The sequence below is a fragment of the Mytilus edulis genome, chromosome 5 (genome assembly GCF_963676685.1).
Source record: "Mytilus edulis chromosome 5, xbMytEdul2.2, whole genome shotgun sequence".
Taxonomy (NCBI): Eukaryota; Metazoa; Mollusca; class Bivalvia; order Mytilida; family Mytilidae; genus Mytilus; species Mytilus edulis.
In genome coordinates this window covers 86,656,911-86,678,026 of record NC_092348.1, presented here as the reverse complement: position 1 = coordinate 86,678,026, position 21,116 = coordinate 86,656,911, and the positions used below count along the sequence as shown (strand labels likewise).

The following is a 21,116-nucleotide window of genomic DNA, read 5'->3' as shown; positions in this document are numbered from 1 at the left end:
AAATCAATTATATAAACGACAACAGATATATAATTTTATTGATACATTTAAATTGATGTATTTAGAAAAATCATTGAGGCAAATGAAATGAAAATTTAACCTTTTTAAATTGATAATGTACATGTAATACAGAGTTCGATAACTAGGATTTGTGTCATTCGATCAATATTAACACAGAAACGTCGTCAGCTGTGGACATACATGACTAGTTTACATTCTATTGGTGATGTCAAACGTTCTGTAACATGTATTATTTCGTGTTCTTTCCTTGTTTTGTATTAACCTGCAGATTATACGAATTCCTCGTCAGTTTCTTAAATCAGAGATGTCACGTAAACATTTAATCATGAATAGATGTATTGACAAGTTAAAAAGGATGATACTAAGGGGGATTATATGCATGCATGAATCACAAACGCCTTAGCCAAATCAATGAGAAAATAACGATAAAAAATATACACTCTAGCGATTCAAACTATACACCTACATGAAATGCTTGCACAAGCTCAAGCTGTCTGTCAGTGACTGCGATTTCTCTTGAATCGGTACTTTACGTATTTTGTGTTAAATTTTGTAGGTTTTTTTTATTTGGCTTCGTGTCAATCTGATGTTAACCAACTGTCCAAGTTAAGGGGAGTGATGCGCTCTCAAACATGTTTAAACCGCTACAAATGCTGGTCTTTGTCAGAAATATCGCATACTTTCCGCTTTTTAGCAATCAAGAGTGAACGTTGCATATAAATAGAAACAGCTATGCTCGAAATATATCGTTGAGACTAATTATTCAAACGGTTAAAAATAATTGATTAAAATTTGAGTAATCAATACATCCATCATATATATGATAAATATTCCAATATTTGATTTCCTTTAACAAAATGATCTCCCATCAGGAGGATAAAAACTGAAACCATTTATATTTTACCATGGTCGGGTGTTACACGATCAATTTAAATCTAGAATATTGATTTGCGATGTAAATTGTTCATTTATAAAATATTAAAACATGTATAAAGGATTAATTTCCCAACAATAGGCATGTTTTAAATGCCCGTCATAATTTATAAGCCAGTAACAGTTATTTTAATGAGTGTAAGAGATCAGAGATCATGCTATGAGAAATGGAAGTGAAATTATTGCTATTGGTTTTAGGAATATTTCAATATAACTCTATTACCACTGGAAAAAGGGTGGAGGATTATGTTGTAGATTCTGGGGTGAGTACTTTTGGCGCAGGATGTTGTAGTACCTTTCCCCCTAATTACCACTGGAAAAAGGGCAGAGGATTATGTTGTAGATTCTGGTGTGGGTACTTTTAGCGCAGGATGTTGTAGAACCTTTTTCCTGGTTTTGGGAATATTTCAATATACCTCTATTTCCACTGGAAAAAGGGTGGAGGACTATGTTGTAGATTCTGGGGTGAGTACTTTTGGCGCAGGATGATGTAGTACCTTTTCCCTATTTTTTTTTGTGAATGGTAAGGGTGTTTGTAGCTGTTGTATTGTGGTTTTTTTTCTGAGAATGATCAACTAGCATATATTGGTTTTCTAGAGATTATGTTTCAGGGTCGCAAAAGTGTTTTTTTTCCCCTTTCTGTTAATAGAATAATATTGTAGTTACGACATATAACCCGTCAGTAACGTTCTAATCAAGACAGATGGAAACCAAACCAATAAAGAAGTTGAATAATATTTAGAACAGGAAATTCCTTAAAAATATGCAAAATTCTTTCTAAGGCCATCTAAGTCTTTCAAGGAAACATTGTCATTTTTCTATTAACATTTGGTTTACAGCGAAATGAAGTTTGTATTTGTCAGTAGAGTATTGTCTGCTAGATCGCTAGTGACATGAATGGATCCCATCAAAGTTACCAATGTTCTGTCATCTACAACAAATAATTTTTTACAAGTCAATATAAAATTCTGGATTTTAATTACATTTTCAAAAACATTTTTCAAAAATATGCTAAATCAAACAAGACTTCTTCACTTTAATTTGTTTTGTCAGACTTATTTACACAAGAAATTATGTTTAGAATGCTTTTATTGGAAATATTTTAATTATTTAATCAATAGATTCAATAACGGATAATTCTTAAAATAAATTTATATTAAATGTCCGAGCACAGTTGTTATAGATATGAATATTGCATACTTGTGACTCATTGTGTGTGTTTCGGTGTTGGTTTTTTTTACCTAGATTAATATTGATCTGAGATGCAAATTGTAAATTTATAAAATATTAAAACATGAATAGATTGCAGGTATTGTGTTTTCTCATTATGTTGCAGTCTCGCGGAATTGGTTGTTTTCTGTAAGGAGAATAATATTATAGTTTCAATAAGGGTTTTTCTCTGTCTGACACGACTTTGTATAATCAGAAATAAAAAAATCAGACTCGCTTCAGATGTTATTAATCAGAAACATCAAATAAAATGTAGTATTGGTGAAGAAACAACCAAAATTATCGCATATAAACAATATAATTATATAAATATATATTTAATTAGCGTATATTTATTTTACAGGACTGGAAGTTTATAACAAGGTTCTGTTTTCTAGCAAGGAAAGGTACACTCAGATATTCATTTGAATATCCAGTAGTAAGTAACACTCTGTAGTATGTCGTAGTACTGACACTAAAAGGTTTCATCACAATTCATTTATATGAATCAATAATCTTCTTGTTTTATTAATTTACAATTCTTATCATCATTTATTTAATGTTAGATTTTGAAGCACCTTATTATATGATGAAAATATAACTTGAGTGTTTTCATTCCTTACAATGCAATTTGAGAAACTTACAATGTGTAAAAAATAACATAAGTACGCACTTTTACGAAGACTATATTATTTCTGTAACAATAATATATATATATATAGATAAGAGAAACTGCTTACAAAGATCTCAAACTCGGATAATAAAAAAAACACTCCTTGTCATATAAAAAAGAAGATATGGTATGATTGCCATTGAGACAACTCTCCACAAAAGACCAAATGACACAGAAATTAACAACTATAGGTCACCGTACTGGCTTCAACAATGAGGAAAGCCCGTACCGCATAGTCAGCTATAGAAGGCATCGAAATGACAATGTAAAACATTTCAAACGAGAAAACTAACGGCCTAATTTATGTATAAAAAATGAACAAAAAACAAATATCTAACACATAAACAAAAGACAATTTTCTTAGTACTAAGGCATTTGAACCCTCCTCGTTCTGGGTACATTCATGGTCAAAGAGCATAGATCTCTTAAGGTGTGAATTGCCCTAATCTTAAGGATGTTATGGTAAATTGTAACCTAAACATATAACCGATCACATAAACACTGTACTTAATCTTTGGTCTTTGTGGCACATAATTGTAATAGTTATACATAGAATTTTAATAAAAGTTTCTTTGTGTAACAAAAACATAATAAAATAGAGCTTAGTATGTAAAAGTTGTTTGGTCTTTTCTCCTTAATCTATAATCTTCGCTTAAAACGGTTACACATGGTCAGTGTGCTAATTTACATAAGCCGATTGACTATTAAATATAGAGTTATTGTACTGTAGATATAAATATGTACTAGCAAGTGTGTGATATAAGGACAACTTAAAAAAAATTCTATTAACGAAGAGTAGCATGATAAAGTTTTTTGAGAACAGGCAATGGTTGATGAAATCAAACGGCCGTGTTTATACTATCATTGATGCAAAGGTGAAGCTTAAATTAGCGTACTTTGGCATTTTTAGAAGAAAAGCTTTTATCCACATTTACTTTCGGCACGATTGTTCAAAGATTTAAAGGTATCAAAACTGATTTCAAATGATTAGTCAATAATATTGCTAAAGAATTGTCAATTAGAGTAAACTGAATACCAAAATACTTCTTCCGTACTGTGCTGCTTAAAGTTACTGTGACAATCCCCCTTGATTTTTGTCTTGCAAAACCTCTGATAGTAAAAGTAAAATCTGGCAATCAAAAAATTTAATAATAAGATATCATGATCGCTTGCTATTAGAAGTCCAAGAAAAGTATGAAAAAAACAACTACGAAAGATTTATAATTAAGCAGTATCAGTCCAATGAATATTGCTGTGTTGAAAGAGTCACGTGCTCCCATCCGGGAATACTAAGTAAGAAGTTCATGCTTCGCGAGTGACACCTGGGTAGCGTTCAATATCGTAGCGGCTACGTAGTGCTACGTAGATTTTGACTATTGATCGTGTAGCTATAGACTAGCTTCTATATAGATATTGATAGCAGCTACGCTGCTACGTAGCTGCTACGACATTGAACTCAACCCTGTCGTGTTGCTCGCGATACGTAGAATTGCTGGCGCTTTTGTTTTAGATATCTTAACAAGCCAAATATCTACATTTTTCAGACTCATTCAACGCACAGTGTTCTGTTGTATTTCGATGAGGATGACCAATGGCCAGCCGTGTATAAAAGTGGAAAGGTAATGATGATAAACATTAGGGATGATTGTGTCATTATAAAACACTTAAGGCAGAAAATTGAATTCTTTATCTGTTTCCTAGGCCTGAAAACAGCTTTAAATTCGCTCAAAGACAGATATAATTTTTATCCTTTGCATCTATACAACTTTGCCACGTAAACTCAAATATAGAATGTGTAAAGAAGGAAATAATATTTAAGTTGGGTGCGGTGGTGTAGGAGCAGGGGAGGGGGGTTTAATATTTAAAGCGGAAAACAATTTCAGAAACTATCTATAAGAAAAGATTTTGGTTTCCTACGTAAAAATAAACGATTTATTTATTAGGTATATTCAATATCAAAATTTCAAATTTCGAGATATAATGATTGAATTTCACATTAATTTATCGTAACTTTTTTGTACAGACATGTGAGCAGAAAGTTGCCACATTGAATCCAGCTAACAACCAAATCATTCACATGTCCGTACTGTACAGCTGGTCAGGATGTTCACAGATCACTAAAAATGGACAGGATGTTATTTTATGTGAAGGAGGCAGGGTTTTCAAGTCGACCCGTGAAAGATGGTGGTTCTTGGCTGTTAGTCGATGTGATCAATCTTCAGGGGTGAGTTGATATGCATTTGATCAGTCTACACGGGTTTATTTATTTATGACGTGAACTGTCCAGTCTTCAGGAGTGAATTTGTCTGTAATCTCATAAGTCCTCAAGAGTAAGTGTGTTTGTCATGTGATGAATTCCTGGATGAATATATCTTTCATGTGATCAGTCTTTAGGAGAAAGTGTATTTGTCGTGACTGTGATTAGTCTTCGTGAATGAATGTATTTTCCATGTGATCAATCCTCAGGAGAGAGTGTTGTTGTCATGTGATGAGTCTTCGTGAATGGACTTATGCGTAATGTGATCAGTCATTTGGAGTGAGTGTGTTTGTCATGTGATTGGTCTTCTTGGATGAATTAATCTTCCATGTGATCAGTCCTCAGGAGTGAATGTGTTTGTCATGTGATTGGTCTTCTTGGATGAATTAATCTTCCATGTGATCAGTCCTCAGGAGTGAGTGTGTTTGTCATGTGATTGGTCTTCTTGGATGAATTAATCTTCCATGTGATCAGTCCTCAGGAGTGAGTATGTTTGTCATATGATTGGTCTTCTTGGATGCATTAATCTTCCATATGATTAGTCATCAGGAGTAAGTTTGTTTGTCATGTGATCAGTTTTCGTGGATGAATGCTTGTTGACAACATTTGTACTTCCGAATATAGTTTTAGTGGTGGTCATCCCATTTTTGTAATGGGTATTGTCCGCTTTCAATTTTATGCCTCGTTGTCTGATGATGTTTTTTTAATGTCTTCAACTACTGCGTTATGATTGTGTATACAATTCTATTTCTAGATGTAATGTACTGACAATTGACTTATGTCGAAAGTAATGAATGTATCTAAAGTCTAACATATATCTTTAACATGCAGGATTTTGTGTGATAGTATGGTATTCGTTTCTTTTGTCACGATCAAAATTTATGTACCACAAATTGTTTAAAAATAACAGACAAGTTCTAGTATGTTTTTATAAAACTAATTAAATGTAAATATTAGTCTTATTACGGGGCGCCGAATGAGACTCTTGTGGTTTTGTACAAAATTCAATTCTGTCATAACAAAATCATTTTTGTCTTACAAAACTATGTGCTACAGACTTGTTTTGTGAGAAATTCAATTTTGTGATGACTAAATTCATTTGTGTAGACAAAATTCATTTTTGTAGACAAAATTCATATTTGTCATGACAAAAGTCAATTGTTGTCTAAAAGGTATGCAAATATAAGATATATAAGATATTTGCATACAAAATTGACTTTTGTTACCTGATATGGAAATTAAATCACAAAAGTCAACTGTGTGAGGTAAGATTCAATTTTGTGAGACAAAATTGACTTTCGTGAGATAAAATTAACTTTTGTGAGACAAAATTGACTTTTGTGAGACAAAATTGACTTTTGTGAGACAAAATTCAATTTTGTGAGAAAAAATTCAATTTTGTCAATTTTGTTGAGACAAAAGTCAATTTTGTTAAGTTTGTTGAGACAAAAGTCAATTCTGTCAATTTTGTTGAGACAAAAGTCAATTTTGTTAACTTTGTTGAGACAAAAGTCAATTTTGTTAATTTTGTTGAGACAAAAGTCAATTTTGTTAATTTTGTTGAGACAAAAGTCAATTTTGTCAATTTTGTTGAGACAAAAGTCAATTTTGTGACGACAAAATTCATTTTTGTGACGACAAAATTCAATTTTGTAACAACAAAATTGACTTTTATGAGACAAAATTGACTTTCGTGAGACAAAATTGACTTTCGTGAGACCAAAATCAATTTTGTTGAGACAAAATTCAATTTTGTTGAGACAAAAGTCAATTTTGTCAATTTTGTCTCACAAAAGTCAATTTTGTCAATTTTGTTGAGACAAAAGTCAATTTTGTCAATTTTGTTGAGACAAAAGTCAATTTTGTGACGACAAAATTCAATTTTGTAACAACAAAATTGACTTTTATGAGACAAAATTGACTTTCGTGAGACAAAATTGACTTTCGTGAGACCAAAATCAATTTTGTTGAGACAAAATTCAATTTTGTCAATTTTGTTGAGACAAAAGTCAATTTTGTCAATTTTGTCTCACAAAAGTCAATTTTGTCAATTTTGTTGAGACAAAAGTCAATTTTGTCAATTTTGTTGAGACAAAAGTCAATTTTGTCAATTTTGTTGAGACAAAAGTCAATTTTGTCAATTTTGTTGAGACAAAATTCAATTTTGTCAATTTTGTTGAGACAAAAGTCAATTTTGTCAATTTTGTTGAGACAAAATTCATTTTTGTCAATTTTGTGTAACAAAAGTCGATTTTGTGTGCAAATTAGTTCACAGAAACCAAACTAAACTAATTTGAATACAAAATTGACTTTTGTCGCCCAATTTTCAAATTAGGTAACAAAATTCAAGTCTGTGTAACAAAAATGAATTTTGTCATGACAAAAGTGACTTTTGTCCGCTGATAGATAACTTTGTATGCAAAATTTTAAATTTGTAGTATGATACAAATTTTGTTAAACTGAACTTATTTTTGTTGAACAAAAGTCACTTTTGTCCGTACAAAATTGAATTTTGAGTACAAAACCACAAGAGTCCCATTCGGCGCCCCGTACTTATGCGGTCTTTTCTATTTTCATTTTCAGGGGGTTGGATTAAATTTTACCTACAATTTCCATATGACAAATGGTCCAGAGGATGACTTACTGAGACATGAATATTCAGCAGACGAATTTTGTAAGATAGTTTACCTTAGACATGTTGTCCTTTATATTAAGATAGTTTCACATATCTTCTATGTCATTCATATATCTGTTTTGTCATGTTTCATTTATAAGTTACCATACGATACTTTATATTCTGTTACACTTTCTATTCCTTCTTAATTTGTTTTTTATGGTACAAGATTATAATGAAAAATGCTGTATCAGAGTGTATCTTTATAAGGCTTTGCATTGGCTGAATTTATGATTAATTATATGAGTCATGCCTGCGATATTTATGATATTAATAGGATACGTTAGTTATCCGTAATGTTGTACGGTTATTATCAATGCTGTACGGTTGTTATCTGTGATGTATAGCTGTTATTCATGATGTTCGGCTGTTATCTGTGATATATGGTTGTTACCTGTCATGTACGGCTGTTATCCATGATGTACCGATGTTATCACGACTGTCATCCGTTATGTATCGCGGCGGCTGGTATCTATTATGCACGACTGTTATCCGTGATTTGTACGGATGACCCCTTTTGATTTTACATCATTATTGATCAACACAAGCAACTACATTTTAAGATAACAATATACTATATGAATATGAATTTATTATAGCATATTTTCTTTTCAGATATATTACCCATAGATATTTCCTTTTTGTTGGCATATGTAGTTTTGTTTGTTTTATCCTGTATTTGTGCATGTAAGTTTATTTACTAGTAAATCAACTCACCAGATAGAAAAAAACGTGTAAAATGCGCAATGACACAAATACAACGTAAACAGAATATTAAATCCAATAAACAATCATATCGTCTAATAAGTTTATGAAACTATGAGAACATAGTAGCTCCTGACGAGGTATTTAAATCATGTACCAGGGTTTATTAGATTGCTGGATTTTGCTCATTGTTAAAGGTCATACTGTGATTTATATTTGCCTTTTGCCATTTCTACGACAATTTGTACCTGTTGGAGAATTCTCTCATTGGCATTCATACCACATCTCAATATTTTTATATATATAAACGACATCGGGCCTTGTATGTACATGTACTTAGTCAAACTCATAGATCGGAAATAAACTGACAACCGTCATAGCTAAAAAAGAAAAAGAAAAACAGACAAATAATAGAACACAAAACACAACATAGAATACTAAATACTAAGAAACACGAACCCCACCAAAAACTGATCCCAGGTGCTCCGAAAGGGGAAGCAGATCCTGCTCCACATTTGGCACCGGTCGTGTTGCTCATGTTATTACAAACCCGGTAAATAGTCTAATTCGGTACGTCATATTCGTGAAAAGGGAAGGGGAATGTAGTAACGACATACGGAACATATCCGATACCATCTGTGAAACGGTTATTCAACAACTGTCAACCAACTGGAGATGGCGTTCGTAAATTCACGAAGGGATGATTTCAACTTCACCATTTGGAAATCTTGGTTTACTAGCTTCATTTTGAGCAGCAACCCTTAAAAGTCACGCAATCGCGGAAATATTGAACATGTATTTTCCGTATTTGTAGATCTTTTAAAACAGAGACAGTTGTTCCACACAACATATAAAATGTTCATGGTTGCCTTATTATTTTGGTTGGTTGGGTTGATGTTTGCGTCTATATCTTATGGAATGTATGGTGGCTCAGGGTATGAACAACCGCAAACTAAAGTAGTAGGTATGTCAATCGTTTTATATATTCAAATATCTATATAGTTGGTTGTTCTTTTGTTTGTGTCTGTTTTTAAACTGAAATCCAAGATGAACATCGATCGAGAATGAACAGCAGCATCGTTATTTTATGCAGAAGTGTATTCTGTAGCATTCTGTTCAACATATCGCAAGAAAAATTGGCCTCCCAATATTAGTACATTTGAAATAAATGAAATTAATTTTTTCAATAAAAACTCAATTATTTCAGTTCTTAGTTGTTGCCAAAATCCCATTCAGGCTGGTTATGTATACCAAACTCGATTTCAAGCTTTTACCATCAATTCCAGCTTACAATTTCGTTTTGTTGGAAGCCTGTTTATAAAGGAATAGAGTTCAAAAAGTGGACACTGAATGCTTATTATTAATGAAATTCTAGACATTCATTGCTGTGCATGTGCCTCTTCTGTTTAAACAGCACACACAGTTTAAAAATGCAGATGGTCTTATGTTATTATGGTTAACTGTAATTATATCATCATCGTTATTTTTATTGTATTCCCTCAAATTATATTATTTTTTTCTTCCACAGTAAAATATTTATAAGAAGTCAAATACATAGAACAATTAATAAAGAAAAATTGATTGAACATGAATCGTTTATATGTAAAGTGGTGTTTATTTTTCTGTTTCTAAGGTCGTAAATTCAGTTAACGATATTTTTTCTCTACTGATGTTAGTACTAAAAGGTAAAGGTTTTACTGTAACCAGAGGCGTTCTATACATCCAGAGTACCATAGTCATACTTATTTTCTGTTTTATAAGGTCGTATATTCAGTACAATTAGTGAGATGATATTTTTACTGATGTTGGTACTAATGGGGAAAGGCTATACTATAACAAGAGGCGTACTATCCACCCAGAGTACCATAGTTATATCAGTATTCTTCTCAGCATACACAGTCTGTTACTCTGCAGTGTTCATTTATGAAGCTAAGGTACCGTATTAAATTATATATCAATGCATGATGATTTAAGTAATTGTAAAAACCATGTTTTGGAATCTAAACTCATATTTCTATAAATATTTAAATAAGAAGATGTGGTATGATGCCAATGAGACAACTTTTCGCAAGAGACCACAGGACACACAAGTTAGCAAATATAGGTCACCGTACGGCCTTCAAAAATAAGCAAAACCTATATCGCGTAGTCAGCTATAAAGTCTGTAATCAGTTAAATATCGATAACATATCGAATTGTTTAATTTTTCACTTACACATTAAATCTTCGTACAAGGTCTTATAAAATAGATTGTTGATGATATATAAATGGGTAGCTTTAACGTGTTCAACAAGTATTTCAGACTATTATTGATATAAGGCAAAACACTTCAAAGCGAAATTTCTCACATTGATTTCTATATTGTTAAGTATGGTTTATGTTTAATAAATCTTCACACATTTATTTTTCAGGTGTTTGACCCTGGAGAAGTTCTGTATACATATGAAAGTCCCCCTGGTTATGGATTGATATCCCTCCGTCTCATAGCATGGGTGTGGTTTTGCTATTCTGTTTTTTTCACGCTGAAAAACTACAAATCAAAATCATTATTTTATTATCCGTTCTTTATCTTTTACACAATATGGTAAGTCAGTATTGTAATAGCCTAGTTTGTGTGTTATTTACGGAGTTTTTTCCCGCGTAAATCATAATGATACTTAAGGTGGTATGGGTGTCTTTCGCCAACTTGGATAGTAAAAAACAGAGAATCTAAGGTCCAAATTTTCTATCATGTTAGTAAAAGTTGATGCAGGAATGCAGATATTTAATGTGAATTTTCATTTTAAAGAACCAATTTATAAGAGTATAACTTATGAATATTTATATTTTTACAAGTGTAGATTGTTTATGGTTGATTTAAATGTTTTCAAATTGGAATTTTAAGGGAAGGTAACTCTAAACCAGTGCATTTTCTGAAGGAATCTACATGGAATTTAGCTATTTTGTTTTATAGCCTGAAAAAAAAACCTATCTTTTCTTTTGATATTCTCAAAGCATTGTCTGAAAGCTATCTTTTCCTGATTTATTTTACAATTCTATCATTTTGCTTTGTTTCTATTAACAAAAAGGTGTTTTTACCTGTATAATCCATACAAAATGTGTCATTGTAACTTGAGAAAATGTACAATGACCTATCATTTTTATAATTTTTGAACATGTATCAATAGACACTACGTTTTTGCAAAGTATAAACAAATTCTATCTTTTTATTTTAGACTCCCATACCACCTTAAATGCTGTAGTTTTACTTTGAATACATTTGTGTTCAAGATTTTCTATTAGGATATGCATCCAAAGGGTTATCTTATGGAGAATAATATAAGCAACAGACATGATTACTTATCGATTTTGTTTGATAAATTTTCATTTATGACATTTTAAGACTGGTGTTTGTCCTTCATGACAGGAATCAAGTAAAAATAGTATAAACATTATCAAAATCTACAGAAGTTTTAATTATCAACAGAAAACTATTTCATCGAGTTAATCACAACTCTTTATTTTTCTATAAGGTTTTGGTTGACACCTACGTTAGTGTTATTAACCATGTTTGAGCTAGATTTGTGGGTAAGAGAGAAAATTGTGATCGGAATTCAAAATACTCTTTCTCTGATTGGTCACCTATATTTCATGGTGAGTGATTGTAAAGTGTTGTGATAGTATGCTTTGCTGTTTTTACCAGGCCAGGATATCTGGATCATGTGCTGTGTACTGTTGCTTTACTTTGTTTGCTTGTATATTTTGTCGTTGGAGTTTGATGTCGGTGGTTGATGTGATCTGTTGCAATATTTTGATAATTTCGGTAACCTTTTTATGAATTCCTTTAGTTCTTATAAATAGTCGGGTATTACCTTTAATGGTGATTTTTGAAACTTATAAAACTTATCAAAGATAACAAGATTATGATAATGAACGTCAGATTGGCATTTCGTCTACTTAGGATATTACATTTACGAAAAATATTAAAATACTCAAGGATTTCATGTCAACGCAAAAGTGTCCACTTTTCCCTAGCTGGTGATACCCTAAGGGAATAAACGTCCACACCAATCTAGTGGTTGTAAAGTTTCTTAAAGTTACCGGCCTTGTTTTGTTTTACGCCAGACGGCATTTCTTCTACATAAACTCACCAGTAACACTTGATTAAAAACTTTTGGACTGCCCAAAAAATCAAAAATTAATAAGAATTTTAAAAAGAAAAAGTTATGCCATTTAATACTAAGTCAATCTGTACCCGGGAGTAGAAAACACTTAGATAAAACTTTTAAAAGATAGGCAGTAGTAAGAAAAAGTTCTATTTAAAATACTTTAAAGAAACAAAAGTAAAAGATTGTTTTGAAAATATATTAAATGCAATATTTTAAATTTGTTTCATTTTCTAATTTCAAGCTTAATGTGACACTAAAAAGTAACTTAGAATCGGTTGAACAAAACTCACGATGTAACAGTGGTTAAAATTGAAAAAAAAACATGTAATTTTCTGAGAGAAATGATTTATATAAATATTTAGTTTTGCTAGTATAACCTCATACCCCCGTGAAATATTTTCACATGAATGATTGTCAAAAAAAATGAAATTTTGAGCTTTTGTAGCTTCACAAGTTTGCACGTTTCATCTGTTTGTATAACGTTGTTGACATTGTAGGTTTAAATGAACGTCTTCGAAGTATTTTTCTTTGCAATTAATAAAAATATCATGCTTTCATCCGATCGTTTAAAGGTTTTGGGCCAGTCCTGCTGTGATTCTGATTGCTATGTTTGAGCTGGAGTTGTGGACTAGAGAGAAAATCGTTGTTGGTGTTCAACAGTTTGTAGCACTTTTCGGTCACGTGTTCTTTCTGGTGAGAATTAGGTGGTGGAATTGTAACGTGTAGCTACTAGTCTATATACCTTAGATATAATTTATAATACTCTGTGACATTCTATCCTAAATGTACTTCATACTATTGTGATAAATATAATTCTACAGTTTGAGACTTGTGTGTAGAACTCATTCATTTTCTCTATTATAGATTTGTGATAGAAGTAGTAGTAGTAGTAATAGATATAGTGATACTAATATATAAATGATAAATGAGCAACATTTGTAAAATGCGTTACCATTTCACAAATTACTAGTTCCAAAATAGAAAATATAATGAGTAATCCTTGTGTATATTTTTTTTTATAAATTTCCTGTTTACAAAACTTTAATTATTTTAAAAAAACTAAGGATTTTCTTATCCCAGGTATAGATTACATTAGCCGTATTTGTCACAACTTTTTGGAATTTTGGATCCCCAATGCTCTTCAACTTTGTACTTGTTTGGCTTTATAAATATTTTTGATATGAACGTCACTGATGAGTCTTGTGAAGACGAAACGCGCGTATGGCGTACTAAATTATAATCCTGGTACCTTTGATAACTATCTTACTGAAATGTCACATAAATATTGCTTTCCTATAAGTTAAATTTTACAATGGTGTCAATGTGGCTATATAATGTTTTGAAGTAAAACTCTTACTCAATTATATATATTTTTATCAATTGGATTTTTAAAATGCTCAAATAGGTGAATTTCGACACGTAATAGGAACATCAAATGTGATCTCTCTAAACTAAGTTTTAATATTACAGCTCCTGGTTCATTTACCCCTAAAATTAGCACTATTTTAAAAAGCTCAAATAAGATTCAATATTTTAGGGATAAATAATGGCTCTTGTCATAAAACCTCCTTGAAACGGTTAATGCTGACTTCTTTATAACTGAAACAATTAAAATGGAACAAAGCAGGCCTGTCTTGCATTGCTATAACTATTTATATAATTACTTAACATTGCGTGTTACTAATAGATCATTAATTAAAAAAAATATTAAAAAAAGTGAAGATTTGGTACTTCTTTCCTTATTTTCTAACGTATCACTTTCATTGATGTATTCATTCTAACTTTGTAAACATTTAACTCCATGTTTTGTCAATCATTAAAACATAAATAAAAATTTGGATTATAAATATCTATTATTTATACCAGGTTTTGGGCTAAACCGATAGTTATCTTGGTAGCTATGTTAGCTATTCCACAATGGATGAGAGAGAAAACAGTTCACGGTGTGGAGCTGTTTTGCGTTGTTTGTGGTCATCTCTTTTTTCTGGTAAGATGAATTAACTGCCACCATGATTGCTGGATCACGAATTAACATCGCAATGATTTTTTATATTGATATTTTTAATGTTACACATTTATTTCGTCATTTCTTGTTTTCACACAAATATTATGCTTGATACATTAACACGAATAAGAATACATAAAATATGTTTAAGATAGTTAGAGAAATGTAACTGTTTGATAGACGTTTTAAAAGGGGCCTGATATATTTACATGAATTTAGTAATCTTTCATGTTTTTTAATGTTTACTTTATTCAACGCACCATGTGTGTACGCTGATGCTATATCAATTTTATTGGTTGTATACGACAAGTGAACAAATTCCAGTATCTGAAGATAGTTCAAAATTGCTATATTGAGTATTTCACCAAAAATGTATGGAATGAAACATTAACCAAAACCAGAATTCGTTTGCATCCAAATTAACTTATTAGGACGTAATTGAAAGCAAATTTTACAAAATACTTTCACTACTTTGTGTCAAAATTTCTTAAAAGGCAACACTTAGCGCATTGTGGCGCTGTATTAACATTTAATTTTTATGGAAATATCTTTAATCGTTGACGAATTATAAAAGTATATGTTGTTGAATCTATATTATATCTATACAGGTTAAATCCACAATTTTCTATTTAAGAAAATGTCTGTACCAAGAAAGGAATATGACAGTTTGTATTCATTTTCTTGAAGTTCCGAAATTTTGTTATTTTCTTTCTGCACATTCCAGTTATTATTTTACAACTTGTTAGATTTCAAAGAAAATACATGCAAAATTGGTCAAACATCTTTGTAATTTTTAAGAACTCTTTTAGAAATAAATATCAAATTAGCATTATAGATTTTAGCTGACTGTAAAGTGAGAGGGTTAGCGCTATAGAACCAGGTTTAATCCACCATTTTCTACATTTGAAAATGCTTGTACCAAGTCAGGAATATGACAGTTCTTGTCCATTCGGTTTTGATGCGTTTTGTTATTTGATTTTGCCATGTGATTATGGACTTTCCGAATTAATTTTCCTCTAAGTTCAGTATTTTTGTGATTTTACTTTTTTCATGCCTATATTCTATGTCTCCGCCACATTGTGTTCCCTTTTTCCGTTTATTTATAACCCGTGTTCCTTTGATGGTGTTTATGTTGATATACTCTTATTGAGGCAATTACCATAGAATATATATGTAAAGGGCTCTAATAGAAAACATTGCCATTATTTCTTTAAGCTAGTTGATGATGAGTCTTAATTTGGTTTGTAGTGTAAAATCGTCTCAGATATATCATAAACGACATTTTTACCTTATTACATCTTTTGGCAGAATGGCCTACCCTTGGACTTTAATATTTCATGAGAATCCTATATGCTTCTTTTTTCTTTCTTTTTTCTTTATATCAATTGTTAGCATTATTGAAGCAGGTAAAACATTTTGCTATTCCGTAACGTCGAGTTATCATAATGACATATATTGTAACGACAAATTAACAATTGAAACGATATCAAGTCATTGAAGGTCTATTTTTGTGTGAATCAGTTTCAGTTTCAAGCCAAAGTAATAAACTGTGGTTGAAATCAAGGACAAGTATGAAATGTGAAACGTTTAGTAAAGTTTCTTAATGTTATAAATGAAGATACTTTTTTTTAGAATAATTGAATGGCATTAATGATAAAGGAAAATTAAAATATTAAATGTTATTAATGATGAAATATCTTGTGAAAAAATAAGTATAATTTAATAAATTACAATGGACAAATGTTTTAAATTATATCTTAATTTTTAAAATTCCGAATCATCTTAATTTTTAAACATCCGAATTATGTAGATATATTTGTATGTTCATATCTGTAAGCACTTATATTCATTTTTAATTGAATACTTGACAAAAACGTATTTTCATTTATTCATAATATGTAATTGTAAAGAGGTGAACTTGTAACACTTATTTAAACTTTGAATATTTCTTTCCAGATTTTGACTCGACCTCAAGCTGCTAATAAAAATTTTCCTTACCACGTTAGAACTACACAGGTAATATAACTTTCGTATACTGTTTTGTTCTTATTTTGTTGTTTGTTTAATCTTGTAATGCCACAAACATTTTAAAATGTTTAAATTAAATGACAATAAAGTCAGAAAAAGTATGGACAGTAGATATCTGTCAATATTGTAAAATAAGGAAATAACTGAATATAAAGACAAAAGGACGTATAATTAAGCAGCTATATATACATGACTCATACATGTGAAGAATTTGTAAAGGGATGGGGCCAATACTCAGTTTCCTTATTATACTGTACGCCCTACATTTAATTGTTTTATTTTGATTGTTTTTGTTACAGATTGCTAGCCTAACTGGAACCGAAGTCGATGGATTTAATTCATATAATTATAATTCTGGATCTATTTGTGCATCCCCATCCGGTCCAGATTTATCTAACTTGTTTGTGACGTCACACTCTCGTAGTACGGACAAATTAGTAGCGATGGGAGGTGACGATGCAAATTACGAGATGAAGAATTCCAGATCAATGTCGGAATTTGGGATACCATCACCATCATCACCGAAATACGATAATTTTAGAAGCGTAAGTCAGATTTTTTCAACTTAGCAAAGTGTATACACCTTTGGGTTATAACGTTTTTTTTACATAGCAGCTTTTCATAATTCTGGAACATGTGGGGGACCGGTTTCATTTATTTATACATGTCTTAGAAATAAGCGTTACCCAGAACGCTGGTTAAAATTTAGGGAATGTATGTGCCAGCATCACTATGCTGGTTAGCCTTAAAAGGAAAGCAAACCAAACTTTGCATTAATAGTTGCAAAGTTTCATGACATGATTTATCAGATCAGCAGTTACAACCATGATAAATCAATAACTGATACCAGTAGCACTTGCTACGGAAAAGATGATGAAAATATGGATTTCATGCGACTGTCACTCAAGTGAGAGGTTTTACTAGCTTTAAAACCAGGTTAAATCAACCATTTTCTAATCAGGAAATGTCTGTACCAAGTCAGGAATATAACAGTTGTTATCCATTCGTTAGATGTGGTTGAGCTTTTGATTATGATAATTGTGAAGGGACTTTTGATGTTTTACCTTTTGTTGATTTGTGTAATTTGGTCTCAAATCTCCTGCTTTTATAAAACTTTCGTAAAACTAGTAGATATTTAATACATTTTGATTTCAAAAAGATGATATTTACCGAACAAAGCTGCAATATTCTTTGCCAAATTCCAATGCAATGAATAAAACCTGAACTTTGAAAAACTCATTTACATTTTTATCTTGTACTTCAGTTCCTGATTGACAAATTACGAGACTTATTTTTTGCCTTTTCAAATTGGTTATCAGATTTCTTTATATATAGGAAATTTGATTGTGCATGTTAAATTTCAGCCAGGTAAAGTATGCTAATATTGAAATTCTATCAGATCAAATATATAAATTGAAGTCGAATTTATTTTAAAAAAAAAAGAAGAAACCTATAATCCAAACAAATCGTATAACCTACTTGAAATTGTACAAATTCGTATGAGAGAACCCATAAAAAACTATTTCTTTGTAATAAAATCAGATTGTTTTCTAGACTACAACAGGAATATCTTCTATAACTAAGTCGGTAAGATTAAAATGTTATCATACGTGTATTCACTTATATAGATTTCTGTTCTAAGATATGCCTTGTAGATTTCTTTGATCTTATGCTTATAATACATCATTACTGGTACTAATATACAGATAACAGAATCTTAAAAGATTGCCAATGAAACAAGTCTCTGACAGAAATGTTACCAACTGTAGGTCATCCCACGTCCTTATCAATGAGCAAAAATATTATCGTATAATACATTGAAGCTGTTATGGGGTTAGAGAATTCAGTAGGTCACTGACGAAAGAAACATTTCATATTCATTTCTTGACAATAAGTTATAACGATTTATGAGACAAATTATCTTATGATGAACAATAAACAGACATACACATGATAATTTCGTCTATCTATTCTGACGTTTTATTGATAGTTCAGATATTTTTTTCTCAGTTCTAGATGAAAAGTTGTTATAAGGATTGTAAGTTGTCTATGCATTGTTGTGTAGCCTTTGTTTTAGATCATTTCCCTTAGATATCATAGTTTTCTACTGCTTTTTACCATATCGGCTGCGTCTTCCATGTTATATGTTGTACTTGTTTTTGATTTCTATATATTAGATCTTATCAATATTATTTTTCCATATTGCTAATCAAATTATGTATCCTGTACTGTGTATCTTCAAAACAGAACTATTTCCTATTGGTTCATATCACTGAAAAATTACTTATATTCGAACAGCGGTATACTACTGTTTCCTTTAATTATACTTTGGAGTATACTAACAACAAGGTTTTACTGGCAGTGTGTAAAGACGACAAACATCTTAAGCTTTCTCCTAGCTTTTATACTTAAATTTATATATTTGTTCGTATGTATTGTTAATATTGAATGTAGTATTACATCTCACGCTTTACAATTTCCCTATTATATTACTGGTACCTTTTTTTTTAATTTTCAATCAGCACCAATTATTAGCTACTCATCACTTGCATATTTCTATGTTTTTTTAATATTTTTTTCTTTTGCTATCGCTACTCCGTGGTTTTCTATATTTTCTTATTTTTTATTCGTCAATTTTTTTAATTTATTCCTGTCAATCACTGAATTGTTTTGTGAAAATTTAGCTTTGACTGCATACAATTGAGTCTAAGACAAGCTCTCTTGTCATTGTCGTTTCAAACAATTGATTGTACGTGTTCCAACTTAAAGCATTCGGTCAGATTCTTTATTGTACGCAATTATTTTGATTACATACATTTGAATTGCTTAACATAATACACAGTTGTTTATTTCATTTTTACAATTTGCGTGGGCATCAAAATATCTCGAATATATGTGATAACATATGTTTCAAAACTAGTTGCAGGTGTAAGGACATACTATGTCAAATGTACGACAGTTATTACTGTTAGCTTTTCACCGCCCATGGTCTTGTTACATGTTTGTGGCAGGGCATACTGTAGTCCAGATTTATTTTCAAATATAATCATACATGAAAAGTTATACATTTTGTATTAAAGATACCTGGCGTCAGTGTACCTTTAAATATGCTGCCAAAAGCAAATGTACTGAGTGAGTGCACAAAATGGACAATGCATCTTTTAAGATGTTTGCATAAAGATTTTTTTGGCGTCCTATGTTACAAAACATTTAAAAACTTAGAAACTCAATCAAAGAAAACAATCATTGTATCCGTTATATTAGACCGTTAGTTTTCCCATTTGAATGGTTAACACTAGCCATTTTAGGGCCCTTTAAAGTTTGATGGTCGGTGTAAGATACGGGTCCGTGTTGAAGACCGTACTTTGACCTTTAACGGTTTACTTTTACGAATTGTAACTTTGATGGAGAGTTGTCTCATTCGCACTCATACCACATCTTCTTATATCTATTATAAAACTACTGATAGAAACAGGTTGCTTCCTAAAATTACAGATGGACGTCAAATCATTGACTTCATACATCTTAATTTAATACAAACTATTTTGATAAATTACTACAACAATATTTTTAACAAATATTAATTATAATAATAATCGGAGTTCAGTAGTTTGTTCTTTTACCCTTTAGTTAAAAGGAAAATTTAAGTAGTACATGTCATTATAGTTTGCTCTTTACTGTTTTCAGCGACCATCTTTTATGGCTTCTGGACTACCACCACTGTCACCGATAGTTACCACAGGTGATCAATTTATGAACTTTCCTCCATCAAGTACACGTCGTAGTTCTGATCTCATGGATTTTCCACCGCCTAGCCCACGCCGTAATTCGAGTTTGAATTCACCACCGCCAGACTTCGAAAAAATGTTTCATATTGGATGAAATGGTTGGATTTGCTGTTTGTGTCATGATGGAATGCATTTTGCTACTTAGTTGTTATAGTTAAAGATATGACAAGTGCATGGCGACAATATTTGTCGTAACTGGATGCAGGCACTTATTATTAATTTATTTGTACTGTTATTGTATTTATTATGTTTGATATTATAAGTTTAAAGCATGATAAACAAATGATGTCTAAGACAACAAAGGTTATCTACATCCTACTTAATTCCTATTGAGTATAAACTTAAAAATCGTTTTTGATCGCCGATGATTAGTTTGGGGATTTTGGCGTAGCAAATAAAAAGTATAAAATTCTTGATCTTACTCTATGTTCAAAGTTAGTTCATGATGACCACTTTACTATGATGTTGTCAAATTTTTAATGGCTGTACGAGTGGGGAATGTCCCCAAAATGATTTAGTTCTATCCTGTCCCTTGTACATTTTTTTTTACTTTCATTTGTATCTTTCATCAATTTGTTGAATAAAAGAATCCAATACTATTTTCTCATTTCTTGTAGAAAACAAACGTATGTCCTTAACAAAAAAGCAACGATTTAATATAAATGTATCATTAAA

General features: G+C 31.1%; 1 protein-coding gene across 5 annotated transcripts; it reads left to right on the top strand.

Moving 5' to 3' along the window:
- The first annotated feature begins 1,057 nt into the window (after positions 1–1,057).
- Positions 1,058–20,661, top strand: LOC139524695 (transmembrane protein 145-like). 5 transcript variants are annotated; one of them, XM_071319702.1, is made up of 14 exons: positions 1,058–1,217; positions 2,528–2,602; positions 4,381–4,455; positions 4,860–5,060; positions 7,677–7,767; positions 8,383–8,454; positions 9,287–9,436; positions 10,234–10,406; positions 10,884–11,056; positions 11,985–12,105; positions 16,582–16,641; positions 16,953–17,198; positions 18,208–18,240; positions 20,341–20,661. In XM_071319702.1, exons 1-14 carry the CDS (start codon positions 1,122–1,124, stop codon positions 20,533–20,535), a joined length of 1,761 nt encoding a protein of 586 aa, XP_071175803.1. In that variant the 5' UTR covers positions 1,058–1,121; the 3' UTR covers positions 20,536–20,661. The 5 variants fall into 5 exon arrangements, with proteins under 5 accessions (XP_071175803.1, XP_071175802.1, XP_071175800.1 ...); XM_071319701.1 differs by lacking the exon at positions 11,985–12,105 and adding an exon at positions 14,487–14,607 and having other exon boundaries at positions 1,061–1,217; XM_071319699.1 differs by lacking the exon at positions 11,985–12,105 and adding an exon at positions 13,193–13,313 and having other exon boundaries at positions 1,061–1,217.
- Positions 20,662–21,116: the final 455 nt, after the last annotated feature.